The following is a 24,815-nucleotide window of genomic DNA, read 5'->3' as shown; positions in this document are numbered from 1 at the left end:
GCCAGGACCGCCTGAGCTGGCTGGAGGCCTCGAGGCAGTTCCGCTGCCTCAGCCGGTGGCTCCGAATCAATGAGTCATTCCCTCCCGCCCTCCCGGGCGCTACTAGGACCAGGCGGGTCCCAGAGTGAACCCGGGCCAGAGAGACCCAGGGGACCACCTTTGGCCTGTGGGGCCCACTCTCATCCCCAGCCCGGCGCTAGGTCCACACCGGTAACTCTGGCACTTGCCCCAGACAATCCGCCTGCCCCACGCTTGCACTCGGGGTGGGTGCCCGCAGGTACCCTGGCTCCGGCCGGGGCGGTGACCTCGGGGGGTCACCTCTGTCCCTCAGGTCTCTGCTGTCAGGAGGGGAAGCCGCAGGGAGGTGTCGTGGGCGGGACGAGTGGCTTAATGAGTAAGCGGTTGGTCTCCGGTCACTCGCCGTCGCCCGCTGCGCAGCAGGAAGCCCGGCGGAGGTGGGGCGGGGGGGCCGGGATGGGAGGAGCTGCGGGCCGGCGGGCGGGGACCCCCGGGAGGCCTGACTCCACCAGCTTCCCAGTACCTCCCAGCACAGGTCGGGCAGTCTCTGCGCGGGGAGTCTCCGTGGCCGGAGTCCAGTTTTCGGGAATCACCCTGCCGGTAAGGCGACTCGGTGCGAGGACGAGGGGTCATCAGCGGGGAGGGTGCGCGGGTACGCTGTGCCGGGAGAGCGCACGGGGAGCGAGTGCGCGGAGCGAGCGCCGGGAGGGCGTGCTCCGAGGGTGTGCGGGGAGGATGCCCCGGGTGGAGGTGCGGGGAGACCGCTCGGGGAGGACGTGACAGGAGGGTGTGCGGGGAGGGCGCGCGCGGAGGAAGTGCGGGGAGGATGTACCGGGAGGGTGTGCCGGGTGAGCGCGCGCGGAGGACGTGACGGGAGGGTGTGCGGGGAGGGCGCGCGCGGAGGACGTGACGGGAGGATGTGCGAGGAGGGCACGCGCGGAGGAAGTGACAGGAGAGTGTGCGGGAAGGATGCCCCGGGAGGAGGTGCGGGGAGACCGCGCGCGGTGGACGCGACGGGAGGGTATGCAGGGAAGATGTGCGGGAGGGAGGGTGCTCATCCTCGCCTCCGCCGCTCGGGTGTCCGTCCGGGCTCCGCCAAGATGCTGGGTCCACCTGGTGCATGAGATGCGCAGTCCAAACCGAGCGAGATGGGTCCCGGGACACCTGGAGCGTCCCCTTCTTGCGAGGGGAGAGTGGAAATGACGTTTTGGAGAAGGACTGTTACCAGACATTCAGAGTTAAAATGAACTCAGGTGTGTGCGTTAGGCCAACAGAGTAAGTGTTACAGGGTAAAATACTGGCGGCAAGGTGTCCGGCAGATCAGAGTAAACTTGACAGTTAAAGTGTCCGACACAAATATGATTTGCACCGGGGAGCAGGTCTGTTTGCCGCTCTTGTAAGCGGCAGGTTGCTTTTAAGACGGGCATGTGGGGGCGCCTCCCCAGCTCTGGGGTCTGAGGCGTGTCTAGGTAAGTCAGAGTCCCCGCCCGAAGCCTTCTACCCGCTCTTTCCCAGCCCTGGCCGTCTTTCGCTCTCCTCGCCAGAGGTCGGCTCTGCCCTGTGCAGTTCCCCGCTGATGGTGACTTGCAGAGAAACCCCCTCTGAAATCCAGGCTGGAATGGGGCCATATCCTGTAAGCTGGCTCCAGGCGTAGTGACTCTGCGCTCTGAACTCTTCGGCTGTTTTCCGTCCTCCCGGCTGCCTCTCCGTCCGCTTGCCCTGCCTAGCCTGGTCTTCCTTCGCACATCTTCCCCCACTTCCTGTGTTTCCGGGTCAGAGACCTTTGATTCCATTCATTGGCTGTGACCCTGGCTTTTAAAAGATTTGCAATTTCCCTGAATAGAAAGAACCGTCGCCCAGGGGGTTTCCCACCCTGCCAACCCCTCCCAGGACTGCCTTGCCTTTCACTCGGCCTGCCTGACTCTTAGCAGAGGGCCCCCTCTTCCAGGTCTGGGTCAATTCTGCCCCCCGCCCCGCCACAATTCCGCCCCCCTCTGCCCCCACCCCCACCTCTCAGAGGCCAAACTGATCTTTTGCAGTCTTTCTACATTCAAAGACTGCAGACTAATTCAAACAGTTTTATCAGACGTGAATTACAGTTTTTATTCCAGTACTCTCAACCCTGGTAGGCACTGAAGTAGCACTTTAGTTGAAACAAAGTAGTTATTCTTTACATTGGCTTTTGTCCAATTGAACTTTCTGTTGTCATAAAATTAATACAAACTCTTTAAAAAAACAAAAAAACAAAACAGAACGAAGATACCACAAGAAAGTGAAACTTTCAGTTTTTCTGCTTCCTAAAGATAAACCCTGAACATCTTTCTGGTCTGCCCACCCTCCTTCCTCTCATATACACACACATTTGCTTTTGAAATATGTTCATTCCAATATATATATATATATATATATATATATATTGGAATATATATATATATATATATATAAATGTTTACACACTAATCTATATGCCCATAGTAATCCGCCTGTCTGAGTTGGATTAAATAGGTTAAAACTAAAATAAAACAGAACAATAATAAACACAAAACAGGAAAACCAATACCAGCTGCCAGCTGGAGGGCTTTTTGATTTTGCAAGTTGGAGGTAGCAGAGCTAGATTGAGGGCCCAGTTAAGGAAGTGGCGCTGGTGGCTTAGTCACTCAGTCGTGTCTGACTCTTGCGACGGCATGGACTGTAGCCCGCCAGGCTCCTCTGTCCATGGGATTCTCCAGGCAAGAATACTGGAGTGGGTTGCTATTTCCTTGTCCAGGGGATCTTCCTGACCCAGGAATAGAACCGAGATCTCCTGCATTGCAGGCAGATTCTTTAGCAACTGAGCTCTGAGGGATGCCCCTGTGGGGAAGGGGTGGGGTCAAACTAGGTTACATCCTGTCTCACAGAAGAGCAACAGAAATTGAAACACTCTTTGGACAGGCCTCAGTTAGGAACCAGAGTGTGAATTTCAGAACCTTTGAGTCTCTTCACTGAGGGTTGGCAAGAAGGTGAGTGATGGCCTCCTGTATCTCATGTGGAAATGTTGCCAAGCTCTTGGCTCCAAGTCCACCAGTGCTGAATAGAAAGATGGAGACGGTTTGGAGGAAACAGAAATAACTTTATTCCATTTGCTGGGCAAGGGGGAGAACACAGCAGGCTAGCACCTCAGGTACTATGCCTCGCTTCTAGCGGAACCGAGAGACTTTACAGCCTGGGTCTCATCGTCTAGGGTAGATGATAAGGCTCAAAGTGATGAAGGTCTCGCCTTCTTGCATTATTTCGAAACAGTCACAGCTTGCGACAGGCGGCCTGGTAATTGGGTCCGTTTGTCTCTGGGTTATGAGCTTCCCTGGTGGCTCAGCTGGTAAAGAATCTGCCTGCAATGCGGGAGACCTGGGTTCAATCCCTGGGTTGGGAAGACCCCTTGTAGAAAGGGAAAGGCTACCTACTCCAGTATTCTGGCCTGGAGCATTCCATGGACTGTATAGTACAGTCAGTCAGTTCAGTCACTCAGTCATGTCTGACTCTTTTCGACCCCACGGACTGCAGCACACCAGGCCTCCCTGTCCATCACCAACTCCAGGAGTTTACTCAAACTCATGTCCATTGAGTTGGTGATGCCATCCAACCATCTCATCCTCTGTCATCCCCTTCTCCTCCCGCCCTCAATCTTTCCCAGCATCAGGGTCTTTTCCAACCAGTCAGTTATTTGCATCAGCTGGCCAAAATATTGGAGTTTCAGCTTCAGCATCAGTCCTTCCTACGAATATTCAGCACTCATTTCCTTTAGGATGGACTGGTTGGATCTCCTTGCAGCCCAACGGACTCTCAAGAGTCTTCTCCAACACCACAGTTCAAAAGCATCAATTCTTTGGTGCTCAGCTTCCTTATAGTTCAACTTTCATATCCATACACGACTACTGGGAAAACCATAGCTTTGACTAGATGGACCTTTGTCAGCAAAGTAATGTGTCTGCTTTTTAATGTGGTGCCTAGATAACTTTTCTTCTAAGGAGCAAGCATCGTTTAATTTCATGACTGCAGTGATTTTGGAGCCCAGGAATATAGTCTCTCCTTGTTTCCCCATCTCTTTGCCACGAAGTGATGGGATCTGATGCCATGATCTTAGTTTTTTGAATGTTGAGTTTTAAGCCAACTTTTTCACTTCGTTTTTTCACTTTCTTCTATTTCTTCCATAAGGGTGGTGTCATCCACATATCTGAAGTTACTGATATTTCTCCTAGCAATCTTGATTCCAGCTTGTGCTTCATCCAGCCCAGCATTTCTCATGATGTCCTCTGCATATAAGTTAAACAAGCAGGGTGACAGTATACAGCCTCCTTTACCAATTTGGAACCAGTCTGTTGTTCCATGTCCAGTTCAAACTGTTGCTTCCTGACCTGCATACAGATTTCTCAGGAGGCTGGTCAGGTGGTCTGGTATTCCCGTCTCTTTAAGAATTTTCCACAATTTGTGGTGATCCACACAGTCAAAGGCTTTGGCATAGTTAATAGAGCAGAAGTAGATTTTTTCTGGAACTCTCTTGCTTTTTCGATAATCCAACTGATGTTGGCAATTTGACATCTGGTTCCTCTGCCTTTTCTAAATCCAGCTTGAACATCTGGAAGTTAATGGTTCAGATACTGTTGAAGCCTGGCTTGGAGAATTTTGAGCTTTAATTTACTAGCATGTGAGATGAGTGCAATTGTGCGGTTGTTTGAGCATTCTTTGGCATTGCCTTTCTTTGGGATTGGAATGAAAATGGACCTTTTCCAGTCCTGTGGCCACTGCTGAGTTTTCCAAATTTGCTGGCATACTGAGTGCAGCACTTTCACAGCATCATCTTTCAAGATTTGAAATAGCTCAACTGAAATTCCATCACCTCCATTAGCTTTGTTTGTAGTGATGCTTTCTAAGGCCCACTTGGCTTTGCATTCCAAGATGTGTGGCTCTAGATGAGTGATCAAACCATCGTGATTATCTGGGTTGTGACAATCTTTTTTGTATAGTTCTTCTGTGTATTCTTGGCACCTCTTCTTAATATCTTCTGCTTCTGTCAGGTCCATACCATTTTTGTCCTTTATTGAGCCCATCTTTGCATGAAATGTTCCCTTGGTATCTCTAATTTTCTTGAAGAGATCTCTAGTCTTTCCAATTCTATTGTTTTCCTCTATTTCTTTTCGTTGATTGCTGAGGAAGGCTTTTTTGTCCTTGCTATTCTTTGGAACTTTGCATTCGGATGCTTATATCTTTCCTTTTCTACTTTGCCTTCGCTTCTCTTGTTTTCACAGCTATTTGTAAGCCGCCCCCCCCCCCCCAAACAGCCATTTTGCTGTTTTGCATTTCTTTTTCTTGGGGATGGTCTTGATCCCTGCCTCATGTACAATGTCACGAACCTCCGTCCATAGTTCATCAGGCACTCTATTAGATCTAGGCCCTTAAATCTATTTCTCATTTCCACTGTACAATCATTAGGGATTTGATTTAGTGACACGTTTGGAAGTCCCAAGGTTCAGGCGTGTAAAGGCTTTCAGGACCTCAAAGTCTTGAGCCTCAGTATAGTTGTTAGGTAACAATGGCTTATTCTGGAGCCCTTTGTGTGGATATCGTATGAAAGCCTCTGACTGTCATTCACTGCGTCCAAGATTTCAGAGCCTGCAGTCACGTCCAGGATGGGGTCACGGTGGTGGTGACACCTGGCCACCCTTGTGCCTGGTCCCGGACCAGCGCCCAAGCCACCCCTCTCCACCCCGAGCCCGCTGAGCTCGGCGTCCTCCACATGTCTCATGGGCTTCAGGTCTCCTCGCTGTGAACACTGTTTGTCCTGTCCTCTCTCTGCTGCGTCCTTTCCTGGCCATTTCTAGGAATCCGGGATCATTAAGAAACAAATCGTTCCTCACGTTGAACTAGAGAAGTCTGTGCCTTTACCCGGCTCTCCCTAGGCCAACAGGCATTGGAGTTCACACTCGCACATGTTTACTCCACTGGACTCAGAGTCCTGCCTCTTGTCCTGTCTCTACAGATCACGCACAACACGTGCTGATACCAACCTTAACAGGCACACCTGCTGGTGATTTTGCTTGAATGACTAACGAGTGCAATTCTTAGCACCTTCTGCTCTCTTACAGATAAATAGGAAGGCATTGTAGTTGTTCAGTTGCTAAGTCGTGTCCAGCTCTTCGTGGCCCCATGGACTGCAGCACACCAGATCTCCCTGTGCTTCACCATCTCCCAGAGTTTGCTCAAGCTCATGTTCACTTAGTTGGTGATGATATCCAACCATCTCATCCTCTGTCACCCCCTTCTGCCTTCAATTTTTCCCAGCATCAGGGTCTTTTCCATGAGTCTGCTCTTCGAGTCAGGTGGGCAAACTATTGGAGTTATAGCTTTATCATCAGTCCTTCCAATGAATATTCAGAGTTGATTTCCTTTAGGATTCACTTGCTTGATCTCTTGACTGTCCAAGGGACTCTGAAGAGTCTTCTCCAACACCACAGTTGGGAAGCATCAATTCTTTGGCACTCAGCCTTTTTTATGGTTCAGCTCACATTTGTGCATGACTACTGGAAAAACCATAGCTTTGACTATATGGACTTTTGTCAGCAAAGTGATGTCTCTGCTATTTAATATGCTGTTTAGGTTTGTCATAGCTTTCCTTCCAAGAAGGAAGCATCTTTTAATTCCATGGCTGCAGTCACTGTCCACAGTGATTTTGGAGCCCAAGAAAATAATCAGGCTTTAGCATAGTGGGTGAAGCAGAAGTAGATGTTTTTTTCTGGAATTCTCTTGCTTTTTCTATGCCCCAACAAATGTTGGCAATTTGATCTCTCTGTTCCTCTGCCACGTCTAAATCCATCTTGTACATCTGGAAGTTCTCCATTCACGTACTGCTGAAGCCTAGCTTGAAGGGTTTTGAGCATTACCTTGCTAGCATGTGAAATGAACACAATTATATGGTAGTTTGAACCTTCTTTGGCTTTGCCCTTCTTTGGGATGAAAGCTGCTGACCTTTTCCAGTCCCATGGTCACTGCTAGGTTTTCCAAATTTGCTGGCATATTGAGTGCAGAACTTTAACAGCATCATCTGTTAGAATTTTAAATAGCTCATGTAGAATTCTATCACCTCCACTAGCTTTGTTCGTAGTAATGTTTCCTAAGGCCCACTTGACTTCACACACCAGGATGTCTGGCTCTAGGTAAGTGACCACACCATCATGGTTATCTGGGTCACTAAAACCTTTTTTGTATTGTTTTCTGTATTCTTGCCACGTTTTGTTAATCTCTTCTGCTTCTGTTAGGTCCTTGCCATTTCTGTCCTTTATTGAGCCCGTCTTTGCATTAAATGTTCCCTTGGTATCTCCAATTTTCTTGAGATCTATAGTCTTTCCCATTCTATTGTTTTCCTCTACTTTGCATTGTTCACTTAAGGGCTTCTTATCTCTCCTGTCTGGAACTCTGCATTCAAATGGATATATCTTTCCCTTCCTCCTTTGCCTTTTGCTTCTAAGTTACTAAAAAGGTGAAGTAAAAGTATGAGGCAAGCGCCTGAATTCCCTCTGACGTTGCTGCTCCGGCCACAGCTGTATTCGCTGAATAGGGGTGGGCAGGACCGGGTGGCACCTCTTGTGGGTGGACAGCACTGCGGTGCTGATTCAGTGCTGGGGTTTGTGCAAGTTAGCGTTTCTCTGCCAAGGAGGAAATGAAGTGGGTGCTGCACAAGTATTGACCTGGGGTGATGCCCAGGCTGAACATCAGCTGTACAACATCAAGGGTGTGTCCTTAGGAAATACATAAGCATATTGTCTGTTGGAGGAAACAGGTGCGTGATAGCATTAATTCAGTAAAGCAAATGAAAAAGCAGTTTTCAAAAATGTTCCCTAAATTCTCTGAATGAGCTTGCCTACGATGACTTCTAGTTACACTGCACAAAGGCTTCCCTGGTGACTCAGATGGTAAGGAATCTGCCTACAATGCAGGAGACGTGGGTTCTATCCCTGGGTTGGGAATATCCCCTGGAGAAGGAAATGGCAACCCACTCCAGTATTCTTGCCTGGAAAATCCCATGGGCAGAGGAGCCTGGCAGGCTACAGGCCATAGTGTTGCAAAGAGTCGGACACGACTGCGTGACTTACACTTCCAACGCTCTGTAAGTTGTGACCTGAGTTGAACCGACTGCAGTGGATCCTGGAGGGCTCCATCTCTCTCTGTCTGCATTAAATCCCAGGGGGACAGACTTTGGCCTCGATGGTGAAGGGCCTATTTTCTGATTTCTTTGATGGCTGGAAAAAAATAATTCATCTTCTTGACAAAAAACAACACCACACAACTTAAAAGTTGGGAATTAAGTTTTGTTTGATGGCCTTACTGAGGACTTAAGTCTAGGGAACAGCCTTTCAGGTAGCTGCGAGGAAAGCTCCAAAGAGGTAAAACTGGACCCAGGATATATAGGAGTTCTGCTGAGAGCAAAGCAAAAACCAGACATTTAAGTTGAACATCAGAAGATTACAGCCAATCGCAGAAACCAGACATCTCAAGTTAATGATCTCAGCGCTTTTCTGTGTGCGGGAAGATGTAAGAGGCTGGGCTCCTTGAAATCATTCGTCTGATGTTCATCTTAACCACCTAGGGCCAATGTCTTGTTTTTCTTCATCATGAGTTTCCTGGGGTACACCATGGGGATGGCTGCCTTGGCTGAGGACTTGATGGAGGCAACATTGTTTACAGCAGTGTCTGGTGACATCCTTTTACCCACAAGCTTCACATACACATTAAAAGATTTATTTATTTGGCTGCACCAGGTCTTAGCTGCAGCCTGTGGGATGTAGTTCCCCAACCAGGGCCCCTGCATGGGGAGCTCGAAGTCTTTGCCACTGGACCACTGGGGAAGTCCCCTACACATTTTTATTAACTTGAAAATTTCTTCTGAAATTCTACTAGCATGGTTCCCTGAGTGGTTATTCTTAAGCATCACCAGGGTCTCCTTTTACAGAAGTGGGGCGCTCACCTTGTTGGTGGCCTGCAGAATAAGGGTGAATCTGAGTGAGCAACCAGTCTGCCCGTGACAGCAGTGTGGCTTTGGACCCCGTCTGTTCCAGCTGGTCTAAGGGCAAGTGAATTGAGAGGGGAGGGACTTCCTTTACCGCCTGCCCATCTTTGACCTTTCAGCGGGTGGGTGGGGTGGCCATATCGTTTATCCTCCACACCCAGCTCCTTCTGAGCGTGAAATACGGCTCTGGTGGTTGTACCAGCATTCCTTAGGCAATCGTGCATGCATGCTCACTCCACCTGAACATCTTAAGGTATTTAGTGAGGAAGTTACCAGTTACAACATTGCAAAGGCTGTAATCTCTGCACAAAGTTGGTTAAATAAAGCTTTCTTGTCGGCAAGGCCAGGCCCTGGCCCCAGGAGGAGTTGTCTTGGGGGTGGGGAGCTCACAGGCTGGAGGGGAACACCCGCCAGGCACTAAACTGAGTCTAGGAAGCCTACCACATTTCAGGAAGGAGCTGAGGTCCGGGGTGGCAGAGGGCAAGGATAATACAGAGAAAATGCATTCTCTGCTTCAAAGGCGGGGAAAGAAATGGGCTAGAGAGAAACACTAGCAAGTCCAGACAGGATGACTTCTCTGTGGCTAAGTTTCAATTCCTGGAAAATAGGGATGGATTCTCCCTGAGGACCCCTGGGGTACCCTCTGAACTCTGTGATTCAGCTGCCGCCCCGTGGGAAGGCGCCTCTCACCCTTCCTCTTTCCCATACCCGCCTCCCCTACGTCACCCCCAGAGGAAGAGCTGGCAGACCAGAGGGGGCAGATTGCAGGAGGAGGTGACTGACTCTCCATGACCCTCAGCCAGACTTCATCTCTCTGGGGACAGTGAGGGCCGTTAAGGAAGGCTGTGGGCTGGTGCTCCGGAAGACGTGTCTGCACTTACTGCAGACAATGAGATGGATCCCAGAGGGGCAGTAGCTGCTGCCTGCAGGGTGCACATGATGAGAGTGGCGTTTCCTGGATGCCAGACTTCTTCAGAAACTGGGCTGTCTGCGTCTCATTTCACCCATCTGTCTGCTGGATGCTGTAAAGGCAAATTATGCCCTTAGAGTTTGATCACTGAGTACAATTCTGATTGTTTTCCCCACACCATCAAGCAGTTCTCCACACCAGCTCCTGCACCATCAGGGAGTCCTACCGTCAGACTCAGTTCTGATACTGTCTACCTGGGGACAGTGTCAGACCGCACAGGCTAGGGGCTCAGGCCAACAATACTGTCCGCCTTCCCCCACCCTGAGCCCTGCACTCCCATCACAAGTCTGAGTTGTCACCTGGCTATGGATGGGAAGTTCCCAACAACCACCCTGCCCTGCCCACCTTGGGTGCAATCAATTTGCAATTGACTCAGGCTGCTGGGCTTCCCAGGGGGCACCAGGTTAAAGAACCCACCTGCCAATGCAGAAGGCATAAAAGACACAGATTCGATCCCTGGGTCAGGAAGATCCTCTGCAGGAGGGCGCAGCAACATGCTCCAGTGTTGCCTCGAAAATTCCATGGGCAGAGGAACCTAGCGGGCTACAGTCCATAGGGTTGCAAAGAGTCAGACACGACTGAAGTGACTTAGCACGCGTACTTGCACAGGCTGGAAATTCCTGAGAAGCGTCCTATAAATGCTAAGGGAGGGTGAAGTCCAGGCGAGGAGAGGCAAGGCAACTGTCCAGAAAAATCTGTGCCTAGACCCAATTATGATGATATTTGGTCTTCAGCATTTTCTAAAAATGGTCAAAATTTAACTGTGTAACAGCAGCCATTGATCCTTTTCTCCAAAAGGAGACCTTCTGGATTTTCGCTTGGTAAGTTTGGTTTTCTGATAAGGGGCTGGTGGGGTTCCAGGTTGAGAACCTGACCTGGGAGTGCTGGGGGTGGCTCCATGCAGAATCCGCTCACCGTGTTCACCTCTGGGAGGTCCTCAGGCTCAGCTCTGCAGTGGCAGTCTGATTGCCCAGCCCCAGTAAGATAACTGTGGTTACCTCTCATGGACTTCCCTTCTTCCGGCTCTGAGTTGGAGCAGGGCGGTGGGTTGATCCATACCTGCCCCAGGTCCTTCCCTTCGCTCCATGGCAGGCTCTGAAGGGCTGCTGCCTTTGCTTGCTCCCTTCCTGCCCTGAGCTGGAGGAGAGTTCAGATTCGAGAAGGGTGAGGCAGCCCAGTGTAGTCCGTTGGGCCAGGGCTGTCTTGCCCCGGGGATCGCATGAGACCACACTCTGACTTCGGGTATATTTCCGCCAGCTGCGCTCTGAAATTAGCAGCCTTCCTGGTTGTATATACGTGTCTGCATGTGATGCAGAAATGTAGGGTTCCTCTCGAAGGCGCTGGCCTTCCATAGGTTAACGTGGCCTTGCTGACAGAGCGACAGTGGTTCCTATTGGGAGGATTAACTAGTGTTCAAATAATTAAACAAGGAGCGCACTGGACCGTGGTGGCTCTAATGCTGAGGCAGCCCGTGTCAGCAAACTGAAATCTGAGCGATAAATGCCTCAAGGCTGCAAATTCAAAACAGTGTGAACAACCGTCACACACGGCCGTCCGGGCCTCTTGCAGCCATCAGTCACCTACTGGCTTTGCTCCCACCTTCTCTCCGTAGGTCGCTCCCCAGCTCCCTGGGTGGCCACTGACTGCAGTCGCTGTGCCCTCAGACGAACTCCTAAAATGTGCACTATTACCTTCTCACAGACTCTGCCGTCTTCTCCTAGGGTCCTGCCTCAGCTGAGGGAATGGCCTCCACCGCGGCTGAAACGGAGAAGCGGGAAAATCACAAGTAAGGTGACCTGCGTGCTGCCCAGCCTAGGCTGGTGGGGATGGCCTTGAGTTTCTAGGAGCTGAGGCGCGTGGACACCTTGGTTCTTGGGTCTGAGCCTGAGCGGGGTCTGGGGGACTGAACGCTGGGTTGGCTGGCAGCTGAGCTGGCTGAGAACGCCTGGCACCTGGTGCTGGGCACGGCTTGTAGCCTTGGGGTGTTTGTCCCTCAAGGATGCAAGCTCTCAGACCTGTATCCAGTGAGGTTTCCTTACTCCTGGACACTCTTTTTTTTGCAAGCTAAGTTTTATTTGGGGCAAAAAGAGGACAGCAGCCTGGAAGGCAGCACCTCAGATAGCTCTGAGAGGCCGCTCCAAAGAAGCTGTTGGGGAAGGTCAATACATAAGATTTTGGGGAAGGGGGAGCTCCATGCAATCCAGCAATTACTTTACAAGAGGCTTTCTCCTCTTGGACACTTTCGGAGTCACAGTCCCTGTTGCCCTCCCAGCTCTCTTGGTTCTGACTTTCAAATACTTTTCTTATTTCTTTGCAGCTGTTCATTATCCACTATGTGATTCACATGGCCACTCTTTTATGCATTGCTGGTATTGATGCAAAAAAAATTAATAGTCAATCTGAGAAAAAAAAGGAAGATTTTACTCCAGTTAGCCTGAGAATTACAACACAGGAGATGGTTTTTCAAAAAGCTCTAAGGACTGTTTCGCCCAGAAGAGGTCAACGGTTTTGAGACAAAGTGTAGTAACATCAAATGATGTATTACTGGGACTTCTCAGGTGGCGCTTGTGGTAAAGAATCCACCTGCCAATGCAGGAGATGTCTGGAACAGGGGTTCGATCTCTGGGTCGGGAAGATCCCCTGGAGAAGGGCATGGCAACCTCCTCTGGAACTCTTGCCTGGAGAATCCCATGGTCAGAGGAGCCTGGCAGGCTACAGTCCATAGGGTCACAAAGGGTCACGACTGAAGAGAATCAGCATGCCTGCCTGCACGCACACACGACATGTTACTGACAGTTTGCACAATCCAGATATACATCCACAGAGCAGTGAGTCATGGGTCGTCATGACCCCTTACAAGATTAAGCAGGAAGATGACAGCTAAAAAATTTGTGGCATTTTGATTCCACTTGTTTGACTTAGTATGAATAGAATGCTAGATTTGTAACTTATGTATTCACTCAAAACTTTGATATAGTTCCCTGTATTCTGACATCGGTGTTACTGCTAAATGTCTAGAAAGTTTGTTACCTTGGTGATTTAAAAAAAATTTAAATGAGGCTTGAAACTTCTAATTCAGTTTTGAGAATATAAAGAAATACTATGTTATAAAAAAAATCCAGGAAACATGTGATACAGTATTGTTAACTAAAGTAGAGATTTTGTTTAAATCTAACAGAATTTTATGCTAGTGTCCATTGTTTTCACCCCTTATTCAAGATTCACGTGTTCAGTTGCATTGAGCAGCTTCAGCTGCATGCAACAAATTCTGGTAAATTCTCTCTTCATTTTTATTCTGTTACAAATATTTTCTAATTTTCCTTTTTATGGTTTCTTAGATACACACATCATTTAAAATGGACATTTAATTTCCAAATACATGGGATTTTTAAAGTATCTTTGCTATTAATTTCACATTAAATGCTTTCTTCTCTGCAGGCAGCCTCTGTGTCTTTAGTCTCCTAACTTTATTGAGACTTCCAATGGCTAAGTCAAAGATCTCTGTTAGTAAATGTCACATTGCACTTGAACATGTGGGTTATTTTCAAATATCTGTTGCTACTGATTTCTAACATAATTCCACAGTAATAAGAAAACAGACTCTGTATGATGTCAATACTTTTAGACCTAAAGGCCATCCAGTAAGAGGAGGAGCCCACCAAGTTAACCTAGGAGTACCTACCGGACAGAGGAAATTGGCCCTGAACTCAGCAGTTAGTTTGACTTTTGAAACTTAAAAATGACTGTGCCCAAGGAAGAAATACCTCTGGTTTATAAGCAAAAGTGAGCAATTATTAAAGTAATTACCTTACAGGCCTGGTCTGGCATCTTGGTCAGCTATCTACTTCAGATATCATAATTTTCTTGTCCTGGTCTGGCAGTATTAATCTTAATTGAAGTCTAAGGAGGCCTAATAGAGTCCCTTCCAAAAATCCTTTATCTGATGTCTTTCCAGGGGATGTATAATCCCCTGGTTGCAGGCCGTGGTGCATGTGATCTTCTTTCAAAGATAGATTACTTTAATACGCTTCAGAAACAAACTGTACAATAATGTATCATAGCAACAAGGAGTCATCTGAGAAATGGACCTTAGGTAGTAAATACAGACCTCAATTAATAATTATTAGATAATTAATTTTATTACCTCATAAAGCTGATGAGAAGGGAAGAGTTTCCAAATTCTGGAGAGATCAGGTAGAAAGAAAAGGTAACTGTCTCAATTCTACTTACTAATGTGTAATTTACCAAATTTCTGTAAGTCATAATTAGCTTGAGTGGAAGAGTTTCCTTATATCTGAAAAACAGGTCTAGTGGTTAGGACTCTGAGCCTCCAGCGAAGGGGTCATGTGTTCAGTCCCTGGTTGGGAATCTAAGGTCTCATAAGCTGCTTAGCAAGGCAAAAAACAAAATAAGCAACTCCCCCCATCAATCAATAAATAAAAACCACCGACCAGGAATTGAACCCGAGTCCTGGTAGTAAAAGTGCCAAGTCCTAACCACTGGACTGCCAGGGAATTACCAAAAAGTCCTTTTTATGGAATCTTTTTGAAGATGAAGCAGTCTATAAATGACAAAGGACTTAAAAAGGCAAGATTAAAGGTCTGATTACATTGTATTTGGTAAAGAAACTTGGCTATTTCTGTGACATACAAAATTTTAACATAATAACTAGAATTATGATTGTAAACATTATCAGGATGTACCAGATTCTAAGGAGTGGCATATAATTTCTAGAATATGTATATTAGTAATACTTAACCCACACAATGTAACCTAAGAATACTTACCACGACAATGCTTCCCATGTAATTTAACATACCAAATAAGCCTCATGAGTTTAATTTTACTCTCTGTGAGGTGCTTCAGGGGTCCCTTCTGAAGAATCCCAAAGTCAACTTCAGGGAGAATTTGGGAAGTTTGTCAAAATAGTGAAGAAGTTTTACAACACTTGGTCAAATAGGACCTTAGGTCACTGTGGAACAATACTTAATTCACTTAACCAAAGTGAGAATGCAATCTTTCAAAAGCAAATACAGCTCACTTAAAAGGCAAAGACGCACAATCCAGTAGGGAAAATGGCTCAATATGCCGAGAAAACTTTTTATCTTTTTAAACATTGTAAAAAAATACTTATTCATTTTCCATTTATTTGACTGCATTGCATCTTAGTTGTGGCATGTTGGGAGCTAGTTCCCTGACCAGTGATCGAACCTGGACCCCCTACATTGGGAGCGCAGCGTCTTAGCCACTGGGCCACCAGGAACGTCCCTCCAAGAAAGCTTTATTCCCTTAACACAGAGAGAAAACCAAGCTTCAGTTTTGCATCAGTTACTCTTAGTAACAAAATATATTTAATTGAATTCAGTCCTACCTCACTATACATAAAACTCTTTTCTCAGGATTCCCTTCTCCTAAGAAGGGCTCCTTGGGTCTCTTCTGGGAGGTTCCTCAGGAGGTCCTCTGGAGCCTCACACATGTTGGTCATCTGCTCACGTCCTAATCCCACATGGACACCTGCCCTTTCCTTCATTCCCCGCAGAGTCTTTGGCTCATTTTCAATTTGGGGGGCTGCCCCGGGAATGGCACGTGCAGAGATAACTTTACTTGAAATAGTAGGGCCGCTAGTGCTTCCAATCATTGACAGCCAAACATACCCTGTCCCCACTGTTCTCTCCCTGACCTCTGCCCTAAAGTTGAGGACCCTGGGGGCTGATGGAGTGGGGATAGTGCGAAATGAAGGCTGGAGAAGGGGACCTGGGCACCAGGCGAGGTGGACACACAGCAGTGACCCCCCCTTTGGTTTTAGGCTCCCTTCCTTATCCACCAGCCCCTTTTTTAGAAGATGTTTATTTGTATTTATTTGGCTGTGCAGCATGTAAGATCTGTCTTAGCTGGTGCATGCAAAATCTCATTACCTGACCAGGGATTGAAACCCAGGGCCTCTGCATTGGGAGCATGGAGTCTTAGCCACTTGCTCACCAGGGAAGTCTCTCTGCCAGTTTCTTGAGCATGCGACCCAAGACATCTGGGCCAGTTTGTCCAATAGCCATGTTTTTCCCTCCCTGCTGATAAACTCTTGGAATCAGAAGTCAGGTTTCATTCCTTTTGCATCTCACCCATTTCTTTTACAGAGTAGGTGCTCAACGAATATTTGGTAAACAAATAAAGTGACAGAATAAAGGAAGATAAAGTCAAGTTTGAAACTGTGTGTAGGCTAGAGGAACAGTTCTCCAAGTAATATGTCTTTTACTTGTTATTTTAAAATCCCTTTAAAAAATGGACTATAAGTTTAAAAAAAATTGAATCGCTGTGGTAGACCTGACTCTTTCACAACACTGCGAGTCAATTAGACCTCAGTAACAAAAGTAAGTCTGGGCTTGTTCTGTTTGCTATTATGTGTCTAATTTACATATTTTAAAATCCTTGCTGGTCTCCAGAGTTACACCCTATTTCCCTCTCTTCCTGGAATGAAAGAGGAAAGAAAGCTTTTGTATTTTGAAATAAGTGACAAAGTTGTTCTGTCACACCCTGTTTTGTCAGTTCCGATGCCTGCCTAGTAACGCTTCCGTTTGTAGTCTGTCCTGCGAACATCCTGAAGGAGGCCAAGAACCATAATTATAGTAAAACAATTACCTTTAAAGGAGCCACAGATGCTGTGGTTGTGTTGCGACTTCAGAATTTCAGCTTGGCCTGGAGATTCAGAAGACATTCAGGGAAAGCTTGGGATTTGTCCCCGCTGGATTTGGTCCCCTGGAAAGAGACCCCCCCCCTGCCCCAGGAGAGTGGGCTTGGCCGGGACTGGTTGGGGTGCAGCACAGACTGTGGCTTGGGCAGGTGGCCTCTCCTGAGTGAGACTCTCCCGTCTCTGCCTCAGGGCCGTCCTGTGAGCCAGCCATCAGCACCTCTCCTTTAGAAAAAGATCTGTCTCCCTTTAATATTTTGTTTGCATCTTTAAAAAATTTTTTTTCACTTGATAATTTTCATTGACGTGTCTTAACACAAAAAATAATGCATTTGCTTTACAGAAAAATGTTTGCCTCTTTTTGTATTGCTTCTCGACACTGTTGGGCTGTGAATTAACTTGGATGCCATTCTAAGGAAACAGGAGGGAAATGTGAGACGGGAAAGGAAGACATGATGAGATGCAGAAGACAGAGGAGCAAGCGCCTTTGGTCTAGAGCCTGGTCTAGAGCGAGGACCAGTGGCTGCCAGGAGAACAGGGGCTAGAGACGGCAGACGAGGTGGCCCGGGTCAGTCACACTGTGGTGTTTACAAATCCCAGGATGCTTAGACCGTCTCCTGTATGGTTTTTTCTCACAGTTAGACTGAGAGGGAAATGTGATCAGTGGGTTCTGAGCAGAAAGTCTGACTCAGAAGGAAGAAATAGAAGGTCCTAATTGCTGTGAACTGGGGCCCCGTGCTGCCTCCCTCTTTGCCCCTGGCATGGGCAGCACACTTGTGTTTGGGATCTGGAAGGCGCAGGTGTAGAAGGAGGTGTATCTAAGGCTGCAGATGCAATCTAGACCTCGGCATTATGTTTAAAAATAAAGTTTTATTGGAACACATCCATACCCATTTGCATGTTGTCTGCGGCCACTTTGATGTGACAACAGCAGGGTTGAGAAGAGGTGATGGAGCCCGTATGACCATCAGGGGAAAAAGTATTTACCATTTGGTCTTTTATGGGAAATGTTTGCTGACCCCTAAGGAATGATGCTAAAGCTGAAACTCCAGTACTTTGGCCACCTCATGCGAAGAGCTGACTCATTGGAAAAGACTGATGCTGGGAGGGATTGGGGGCAGGAAGAGAAAGGGACAACAGAGGATGAGATGGCTGGATGGCATCACTGACTCGATGGACGTGAGTCTGAGTGAACTCCGGGAGTTGGTGATGGACAGGGAGGCCTGGCATGCTGCGATTCATGGGGTCACAAAGAGTCGGATACGACTGAGCGACTGAACTGAACTGCCAGCTAGCAGTGTACCGTCCAAGAGAAATACAATGTGAACCACACAAAGTTTCAAGCAGCTGCAGAGAAAAAAACAAAATGGAAAGATGTCTTTTCTCATCACTCTCTTTGGATGTTGTACCAGCTAAGTGCTGGCTAATGACAAGGAAATGAAAAGGAAAGCCATCAGATTGGAAAAGCCATCTCTGAGTGGGAGGATTACAGGCCATTTTTTCCTTTTATTTCCATGCATATTTCCTGTGATAAGTATATTATTTCTAACACAAAGCCACATATGTTGAGTGAGCTTGAGTTGGGTGGTAACTGGCTACACTCTATATGGAGTGAACTGGCATTTTGATCTTTGTACCATTCGGGGCTCTTGTGAGTTCTGTCTCATCATCCTCCAAAACCAGCCCTGGAAGTGAAGAGGGGGTGAAGGGGAGGAGTGGGGGGAACTGAGATGGGGCAGAAGCCTCTGTAGGTTGGGGTTGTCCCGCTGCTGGGTTCCACATGTCTTGCTGGCACAGAGCGCCTCAGTGGTCCAGTTGGCCGCTGGACACTGGTTCTATAATCTGTCTCCTTTCCTGTTTTGCGACAGTGACTTGGTGCGGCTTTGCAATCCCCACGTAGCAGCAATGAAGGAAGACGTCCTCTACCACTTCAGCCTCAGCACCAGCACGCATGATTTCCCAGCCATGTTTGGAGACGTGAAGGTAAACTGCTCAGGGCTTTCAATTCTTGGAATTTGTCGTAAGATCAATAATATTCTCAATGCTTCATTGAGAGACTAGAAAAGAGCAGACACTAAATCTTTTCTAGGGGACTAAGGGATAACGAGGAGGAGCAGCCACCGTGTCTGCTGTCTGTCATTTAAGACGCACATCGATTTGTTGAGCTGGTTCCTTCAATGACTTACTTGCTGAATGCAGCTTCCAGGCACCCCTCGTCCTGAGCCTGAAGTGCCTGGGTCCAGAATTGTCCTCATAGAGGACTTTTAAAGTGGACTAAAGTTTAGGATTCTAAACTGAAACAGGCCACTGACCCTCGATCCAGGGGTGCCTCAGGGGATCATAGGTCATGACCAGGTTATGTCCCACTGGCCGCCTGGTTCTTTCATGCTGTTTATTTCAAACTGAGGGACAATTTTCCACTTTCTTCCTTTAAATCTAACCTATAATTTTTTTCTAGGCTGTAGAAGTTTTCTTTCTTATGTTTAGAGACTAATAATTCTTTGATCATTGAGTCCCTAAGAGTGACTTATTTACTTGTTTTTCTTTGGTAAGCTTTCTTGTTTTGCACTTTTCAGACCGCAGGTTCTGTGTCTCTGAGATTTACCCACTCCATCCACAGCTATGACTTCCCAAGCCCCCACTGGCCCCTGACTCTTTCTCAAATTGGCCATTGGGTTCTCTGCCGGCAGGTGAAAGGGCGGTTAGAGGTCCATTTTATGGACAGGCTGCTTGGACACTGAGGGTCCTGCCCCACCTTATTCCGAACCCAGGCTCCCTCCAGTGCAGCGAGCTGCCGCCCACACAGATGGATGGACCCCGGGCTGGCGTGGAGCCTGAGTTTAATCTGCCCAGGGAGGGCGAGGCTGTCCTGCGTTTTGTGCATCTGATTGCTTCACACTGTTGGGTCCAATAGCAGTGAGCTGAGTCCATGAACCAGTGCTTCTTCAATCTGAAGGAATGCTGGAATCACCAGGGGGCCTCCACGGCACACAGATTACTGGCTCCCCATACAGAGCAGGTCCGGGGGGAGGCCAGGGAAGGGACCTGCACTTCTAGCAAGTTTCAGGAGATGCTGCTGCAGTGGGGGTCCCACTTTGAGGACCCATGCTTCTCAGATGGGGTGCGTTCCCTCTGCTGATGGGGTTCTGTTTTCTGTCTGCAGTTTGTCTGTGTTGGAGGAAGCCCTTCCCGGATGAAAGCCTTCATCAAGTACGTGGCCATGGAGCTGGGCTTTGCCCACCCGGGTGCTGACTATCCCAACATCTGTGAGGGCACTGACCGCTACACCATGTTTAAAGTGGGCCCAGTGCTGTCGGTCAGCGTGAGTACCTGCCCTGGTGGGGGGCCAGGGCCCCCGGCTCTGCAGGCCTCTTGCCTGCCCTGCACACAGCCCGGCAGGGGGGACAGGGGTGAGGGGAGCCTGGAGCTGGGGCCTGCCTTCAGGACAGGCCAGGACACACATGGAAACACACGTGCATGCCCACCCAGCTGTGTGCACGCGGTGAAGACCCAGGTTGGAAGCTAGGAGGACCTGCCTAGACCGGGGCCCCAGGGAGAGCCAGGACCGGGACCAGGCGGCTCCCGCCCTGGCCACCTCACAGGGACTTACATCACACACGTGTGATTCAGCAATGAGTGAACACAGATCTCTGGTGTTTCTCGTTTCCCAGTTCTGGTTTCCTTTGTAGGCAAGAACATTAAGCAAGAGCTGCCATAGAGTAAGGCTGCCCAGAGGGTGCCCCCGCTCTGAGTAGCTGAGATGTTTGGCAGCTTCAACCACACAGCACACACCCAGGAATCAAGACGTGCTCAGATGTCGATAGTAATAATCCATGGAAGCACTTCCCACATGCCAGACTCCATGACAAACACATCCTCCAAGGACTGCCCCACCTTGGATCAGCTCCTGGTGGCTGTGACTCCAGCAGACCTCTAAAGAAGGCCGAGGGTTAGGGGTGGAGAGGCAGCAGCCTTCACAGGGCGGAGCCACGTGCCGGCCACTGAGGATGGCTGAGGCAGAGCACGTGGAGAAAGGGGAAATGTGTGCAGGACTTCCCAGGCCAGAGAGGCTGCTCACTACCTGGGAACCGCAGGCCTCTGGTCCTCAGCTGAGATCTGTTCTTCTGGTTGTGGTGCATCAGACGGGGTCATCTGTTCAACAGCATCATGCAAGCCTTCCCCACGTAGTCATTGTTTTTAACTACGTTTTGATGTTCATCTTCTTTATGACCACTTAGCAATGCACCACAGGGCACACAGAGACTCCACCGGAGCGTGACGCTAGTGTTTCTCCCTGGTTCTAGCACGGGATGGGCATCCCCTCCATCGCTATCATGCTGCATGAGCTCATCAAGCTGCTGTACCATGCTCGCTGCTCCGGCGTCACCCTCATCCGCATTGGCACTTCCGGTGGGATAGGTCAGTGTGCAGAGCACGACCGGGACCTTGCTGGGGGTAAGGTGGGGCATCGAGGGGACCCAGAGCTCCTACCTGGGCTGTGTCCAAGGACAGCTCAGCAGCAGCAGCAGGTGTGAAAACAAGTTTGTTTTGTTATTTATCTGGTTTTTTTCTTTTTTTGGTCCAACTACTTCTACCAACCCACACCCCAGAAATAGCTGCAGAAAGCTTCCAGGCCACCTGCATATGAAAACTCATTCTTTTTGGGTTACACTACTCTCTCATTTCCCCGCCTTTCTCCTTCAATTCGCTCACTCCTCCCTATTCTTGCAAGGATGTGAAGTACCTTAGGAGAAAACCTACAGGAAACTCAAAGGGGGAAGAAAGAGATGGAATACAAAATTAAGATAAGTGTTCTTAAATTGCCTAAAAGCCCTCAGTGCTCATTGTAATTTTTTTTTAACATTGCAAAACGCTAAAAATTATGTTGAGTTTTCAGCCAAAGTCGTTGAAACGAACTTGTTTTCTGTAAGTTGTCCTGCTTTCAGATGTCCCAACTCAGGGCAGGTTTTTCTGCTGCAAAATGAGTTCTGACAATTCTCACTCCCATCAAGGAGCTGGGAGCTGCTAGGAGGCCTGGCCTCTGCATTTATTTTTGACTGTCTAGGCCTGACTTCACCTAGATTTATGGCAATTTGAAAATTTAGGTTTCCCTGCTGTGAACAGGGCTTCTGTAGGCCCTAAATCTTCTTGATACATAGTCTCATTTTCTTTTCACTACATAGACAGATTGACAGGTGGCATCCATGTTTGCAGATTGTCATTCCAAGTTTAACGGGGTTCTCAGAAAACACCCCAATGACTAGGGAGGGCCCTGCCCACTTAGCTGTGATACTTTCCAATGCACAGGCTCTCCTTCATGCATGTGGCTCCAGTGTTGCCAGAAGCTCCACCAAGTTTTTCCTGAGTTCTTGCTCTGCAGGGATTTTAAAATCAATAACCAGAGAATGAATTCTGGAGGGAGTAGGGTGGGTTTTGAGTCTCCCAAAATTGCTTCATAGAAATAGGCAGATCAACTAAAGAGCCGGACCCCAAATCCTCATCAGCAAAGTGTGACAGGGCACCCCCCGAATCCCGAAATAGGAAGAGTGGGTGGGTGGCACGGGCCCCACTCAGCAGGAAGCACGAGAAACTCGGGTTCCTGATGGATGTGAGAGGAGAATTCTGAAATAGCCAGCGGGTATCCTGAGAGAGTGCAAGGTCTGAGGAAGAGCGGCTGACCCTGGAGGAGGGCTGCGCTCTCCAAATTGAGGCCTGAAGCAGCTGGAAAATCCTGCACCATGAATTCATGAAAGCCACCATCTGAGGGTTCTTCCAGGTCCCCACTTGGGGTGGGGAGACACTTGAGGAGTGTCTGTTGAAGCAGCAAGGAAAGTCCAGATCCACACCCAGTGGGGTGAGCAGAGCCAGAGCTTGAGGATTGGTCATAGTTTTTAATGTTTCATGAAAGCAGCGGATATGGGGGCGAGGGCGTGGAGCCCTGGAACAGCTCTTGTGGCTTCTTCCTCCTTAATGTCTAGGAAAACCAATATCCCATTAAAGCAAGTAGTGGTGAGAAATGCTAATGGTCAAATCTCAAGCAAAGTTATTAAAAGTCCAAAGACGGAGGAGCAGAATAATGTAGCTACAGATGTGGAAACGCCCAGAGAGGCACAGAAAGCAGATCCTCACCAGGAGTCACTCATGGAGGGAAGCCAGGGCGTCAGGGGCTGGTGGCCACAGGAACCAGTTCTGGGGAGGCCGGAGATTCCTTACACTATTCTGGCCTACTTTTGTTTTACTCAAAACCTTAATTACTTAAAAAAAAAGAAGTGCAGAACAGGGACCAGCTGAACACTTGCTGGTGAAGGGAGCCCCAGAGAGTTTCAGCAGCAGGTGTTAAGATGCTGCTCAGTGGGCTGCAGAGGCCCAGTCAGTTTCACTTTCTTTTTTGCACTTTTCCGTATTTTCTGTATCCTGTACCCATTCGTTTCTTTTACCATCAGGAAAAATAAATCTGGTGTCGAAAAGGGGTCCTTACCTATTTCTTTTTAGGGCCTGACTGACCTTTCAGTGTTGCTGTGCATGGACCAGGCCCTTCCCTTCCCGACCCCCCGCCTTCCTTCCTTCAGGTCTGGAGCCCGGCTCAGTGGTCATCACCCGGCAGGCAGTGGACCCCTGCTTTAAGCCGGAGTTTGAGCAGATTGTCCTCGGGAAGCGAGAGGTCCGGAACACGGACCTGGACGAGCAGCTGGTGCAGGAGCTGGCGCGCTGCTCCGCGGACCTCGGCGAGTTCCCCACAGTCGTGGGCAACACCATGTGCACCCTGGACTTCTACGAGGGTGAGTGGTGCTCTGGCCTCCTGCTGGGGGTCTGCCACCTACGTGCGCTTGCTTCGCATGATTTCCACTGCGGGCCGGATGCAGGAGGGCAAGCAGGCTGGGCGGGCTTGAAACCACCTCTGTGTCTGGGGAGTGGGGTGGGCGTGCAGTGGGTGTTTACTGCGTGCCCGTGCCGAGTGCCCCACGGTTTTCCAGGGCAAGGCCGCCTGGACGGGGCGCTCTGCTCCTACACCGAAAAGGACAAGCAGGAGTACCTGCAGGCAGCCTACGCGGCGGGTATCCGCAACATCGAGATGGAGGCGTCGGTCTTCGCCGCCATGTGCAACGCCTGCGGCCTCCGAGGTGGGATCCTTAGGCCGCCACCCCCCACCCCCACCCTGCTGAACCCCCTGCATCTCCCCCCTCCTCACCCAAGTCCTCCCGGGACTACCCGCCTGTCCTGCCCCCCAAGGCATGCCTATGGGCCCAGTGCATAGCACACCTCTGTGCTCTTCGGATTGACACACGCTGCAAAGCAGGATCTGCAGTGTCTCTGCCGGGACTCAGGTGCCACTAAGGGGCCAGAAAGATGAGAAAGCTCCCCCTCTGCTCAGGGCGGGCTTCGCTGCCAACTGTCCAGTGAATCTGGCCCTCAGAGCTCCTGGGATTTCTGAGTCGTAGTTCCTGGCCTCGGCCCTCCAGGCCCAGCTCTGCTTCCAGAAATCCTGCCGTCCCTGTTGTCTCATCACCCGGCCTTTCAAGGCAGTACAGGGGCCCGAGCTGGTCCTGGGGTTTGCTGAGGGAATCTCTTTGGGATGCAAAGGCAGCCGGAGGATGAGACAGTGGGACAGGGTGCTCTGCATCCCAGATCTTCTCGTGAGGAGTGGAGGCTGGTCTCCAGGGATTAAGCTAGAAATCCCGCTGTTTGTGCTGACCTGGTGTTTGCTCCCTGCAGCGGCAGTGGTGTGCGTCACCCTCCTCAACCGCCTGGAAGGAGACCAGATCAGCAGCCCCCACGAGGTGCTGGCCGAGTACCAGCAGCGGCCCCAGCGGTTAGTAGGCCAGTTCATCAAGAAGCGCCTGATGCAGGCCTGATCCCCCAACATTTATCTAGAGGGCGTTTGTGGTTCCTGCAAATAAAATCGTTGCCACAGTCTCCTCTGTGTGACTTCCTGGATCCTTTATGCAAGAATCTAGGGAACTGATTTCAGGTCAGAGGCAAAGAAAATCCTGCCTTAGCTATGAAGATTAAAAAAATTTTTCTTTTTAATTTATATTTTGGCTGTTCTGGGTCTTGATTGCTGCGTGGGCTTTGCTCTCCTTGCGGTGAGTGGGGGCTTCTCACTGTGG

General features: G+C 49.1%; 1 protein-coding gene across 3 annotated transcripts; it reads left to right on the top strand.

Annotated features, from left to right (window-relative positions):
• Positions 1–515: 515 nt before the first annotated feature.
• UPP1 (uridine phosphorylase 1) lies at positions 516–24,611 on the top strand. 3 transcript variants are annotated; one of them, XM_052638978.1, is made up of 8 exons: positions 516–618; positions 11,747–11,811; positions 18,576–18,690; positions 19,871–20,029; positions 21,012–21,126; positions 23,277–23,486; positions 23,682–23,828; positions 24,421–24,611. In XM_052638978.1, exons 2-8 carry the CDS (start codon positions 11,768–11,770, stop codon positions 24,558–24,560), a joined length of 930 nt encoding a protein of 309 aa, XP_052494938.1. In that variant the 5' UTR covers positions 516–618; positions 11,747–11,767; the 3' UTR covers positions 24,561–24,611. The 3 variants fall into 3 exon arrangements, with proteins under 3 accessions (XP_052494938.1, XP_052494936.1, XP_052494939.1); XM_052638976.1 differs by lacking the exon at positions 516–618 and adding an exon at positions 974–1,002; XM_052638979.1 differs by lacking the exons at positions 516–618; positions 21,012–21,126 and adding an exon at positions 974–1,002 and having other exon boundaries at positions 19,871–20,023.
• Positions 24,612–24,815: the final 204 nt, after the last annotated feature.

This window comes from Budorcas taxicolor, chromosome 4 (assembly GCF_023091745.1).
Source record: "Budorcas taxicolor isolate Tak-1 chromosome 4, Takin1.1, whole genome shotgun sequence".
NCBI classification, from domain to species: domain Eukaryota; kingdom Metazoa; phylum Chordata; class Mammalia; order Artiodactyla; family Bovidae; genus Budorcas; species Budorcas taxicolor.
The sequence above is the reverse complement of the archived record's forward strand: the minus strand, read 5'-3'. Positions and strand labels throughout refer to the sequence as shown.

What these genes read in the sequence shown, in the direction of transcription:
- UPP1 (XM_052638976.1), top strand. An exon ending in TGGCACTTCCGGTGGGATAG is followed by an intron (nt 21,127 to 23,276) that starts GTCAGTGTGCAG and finishes TCCTTCCTTCAG; the next exon opens with GTCTGGAGCCCGGCTCAGTG. An exon ending in CAACGCCTGCGGCCTCCGAG is followed by an intron (nt 23,829 to 24,420) that starts GTGGGATCCTTA and finishes TGCTCCCTGCAG; the next exon opens with CGGCAGTGGTGTGCGTCACC.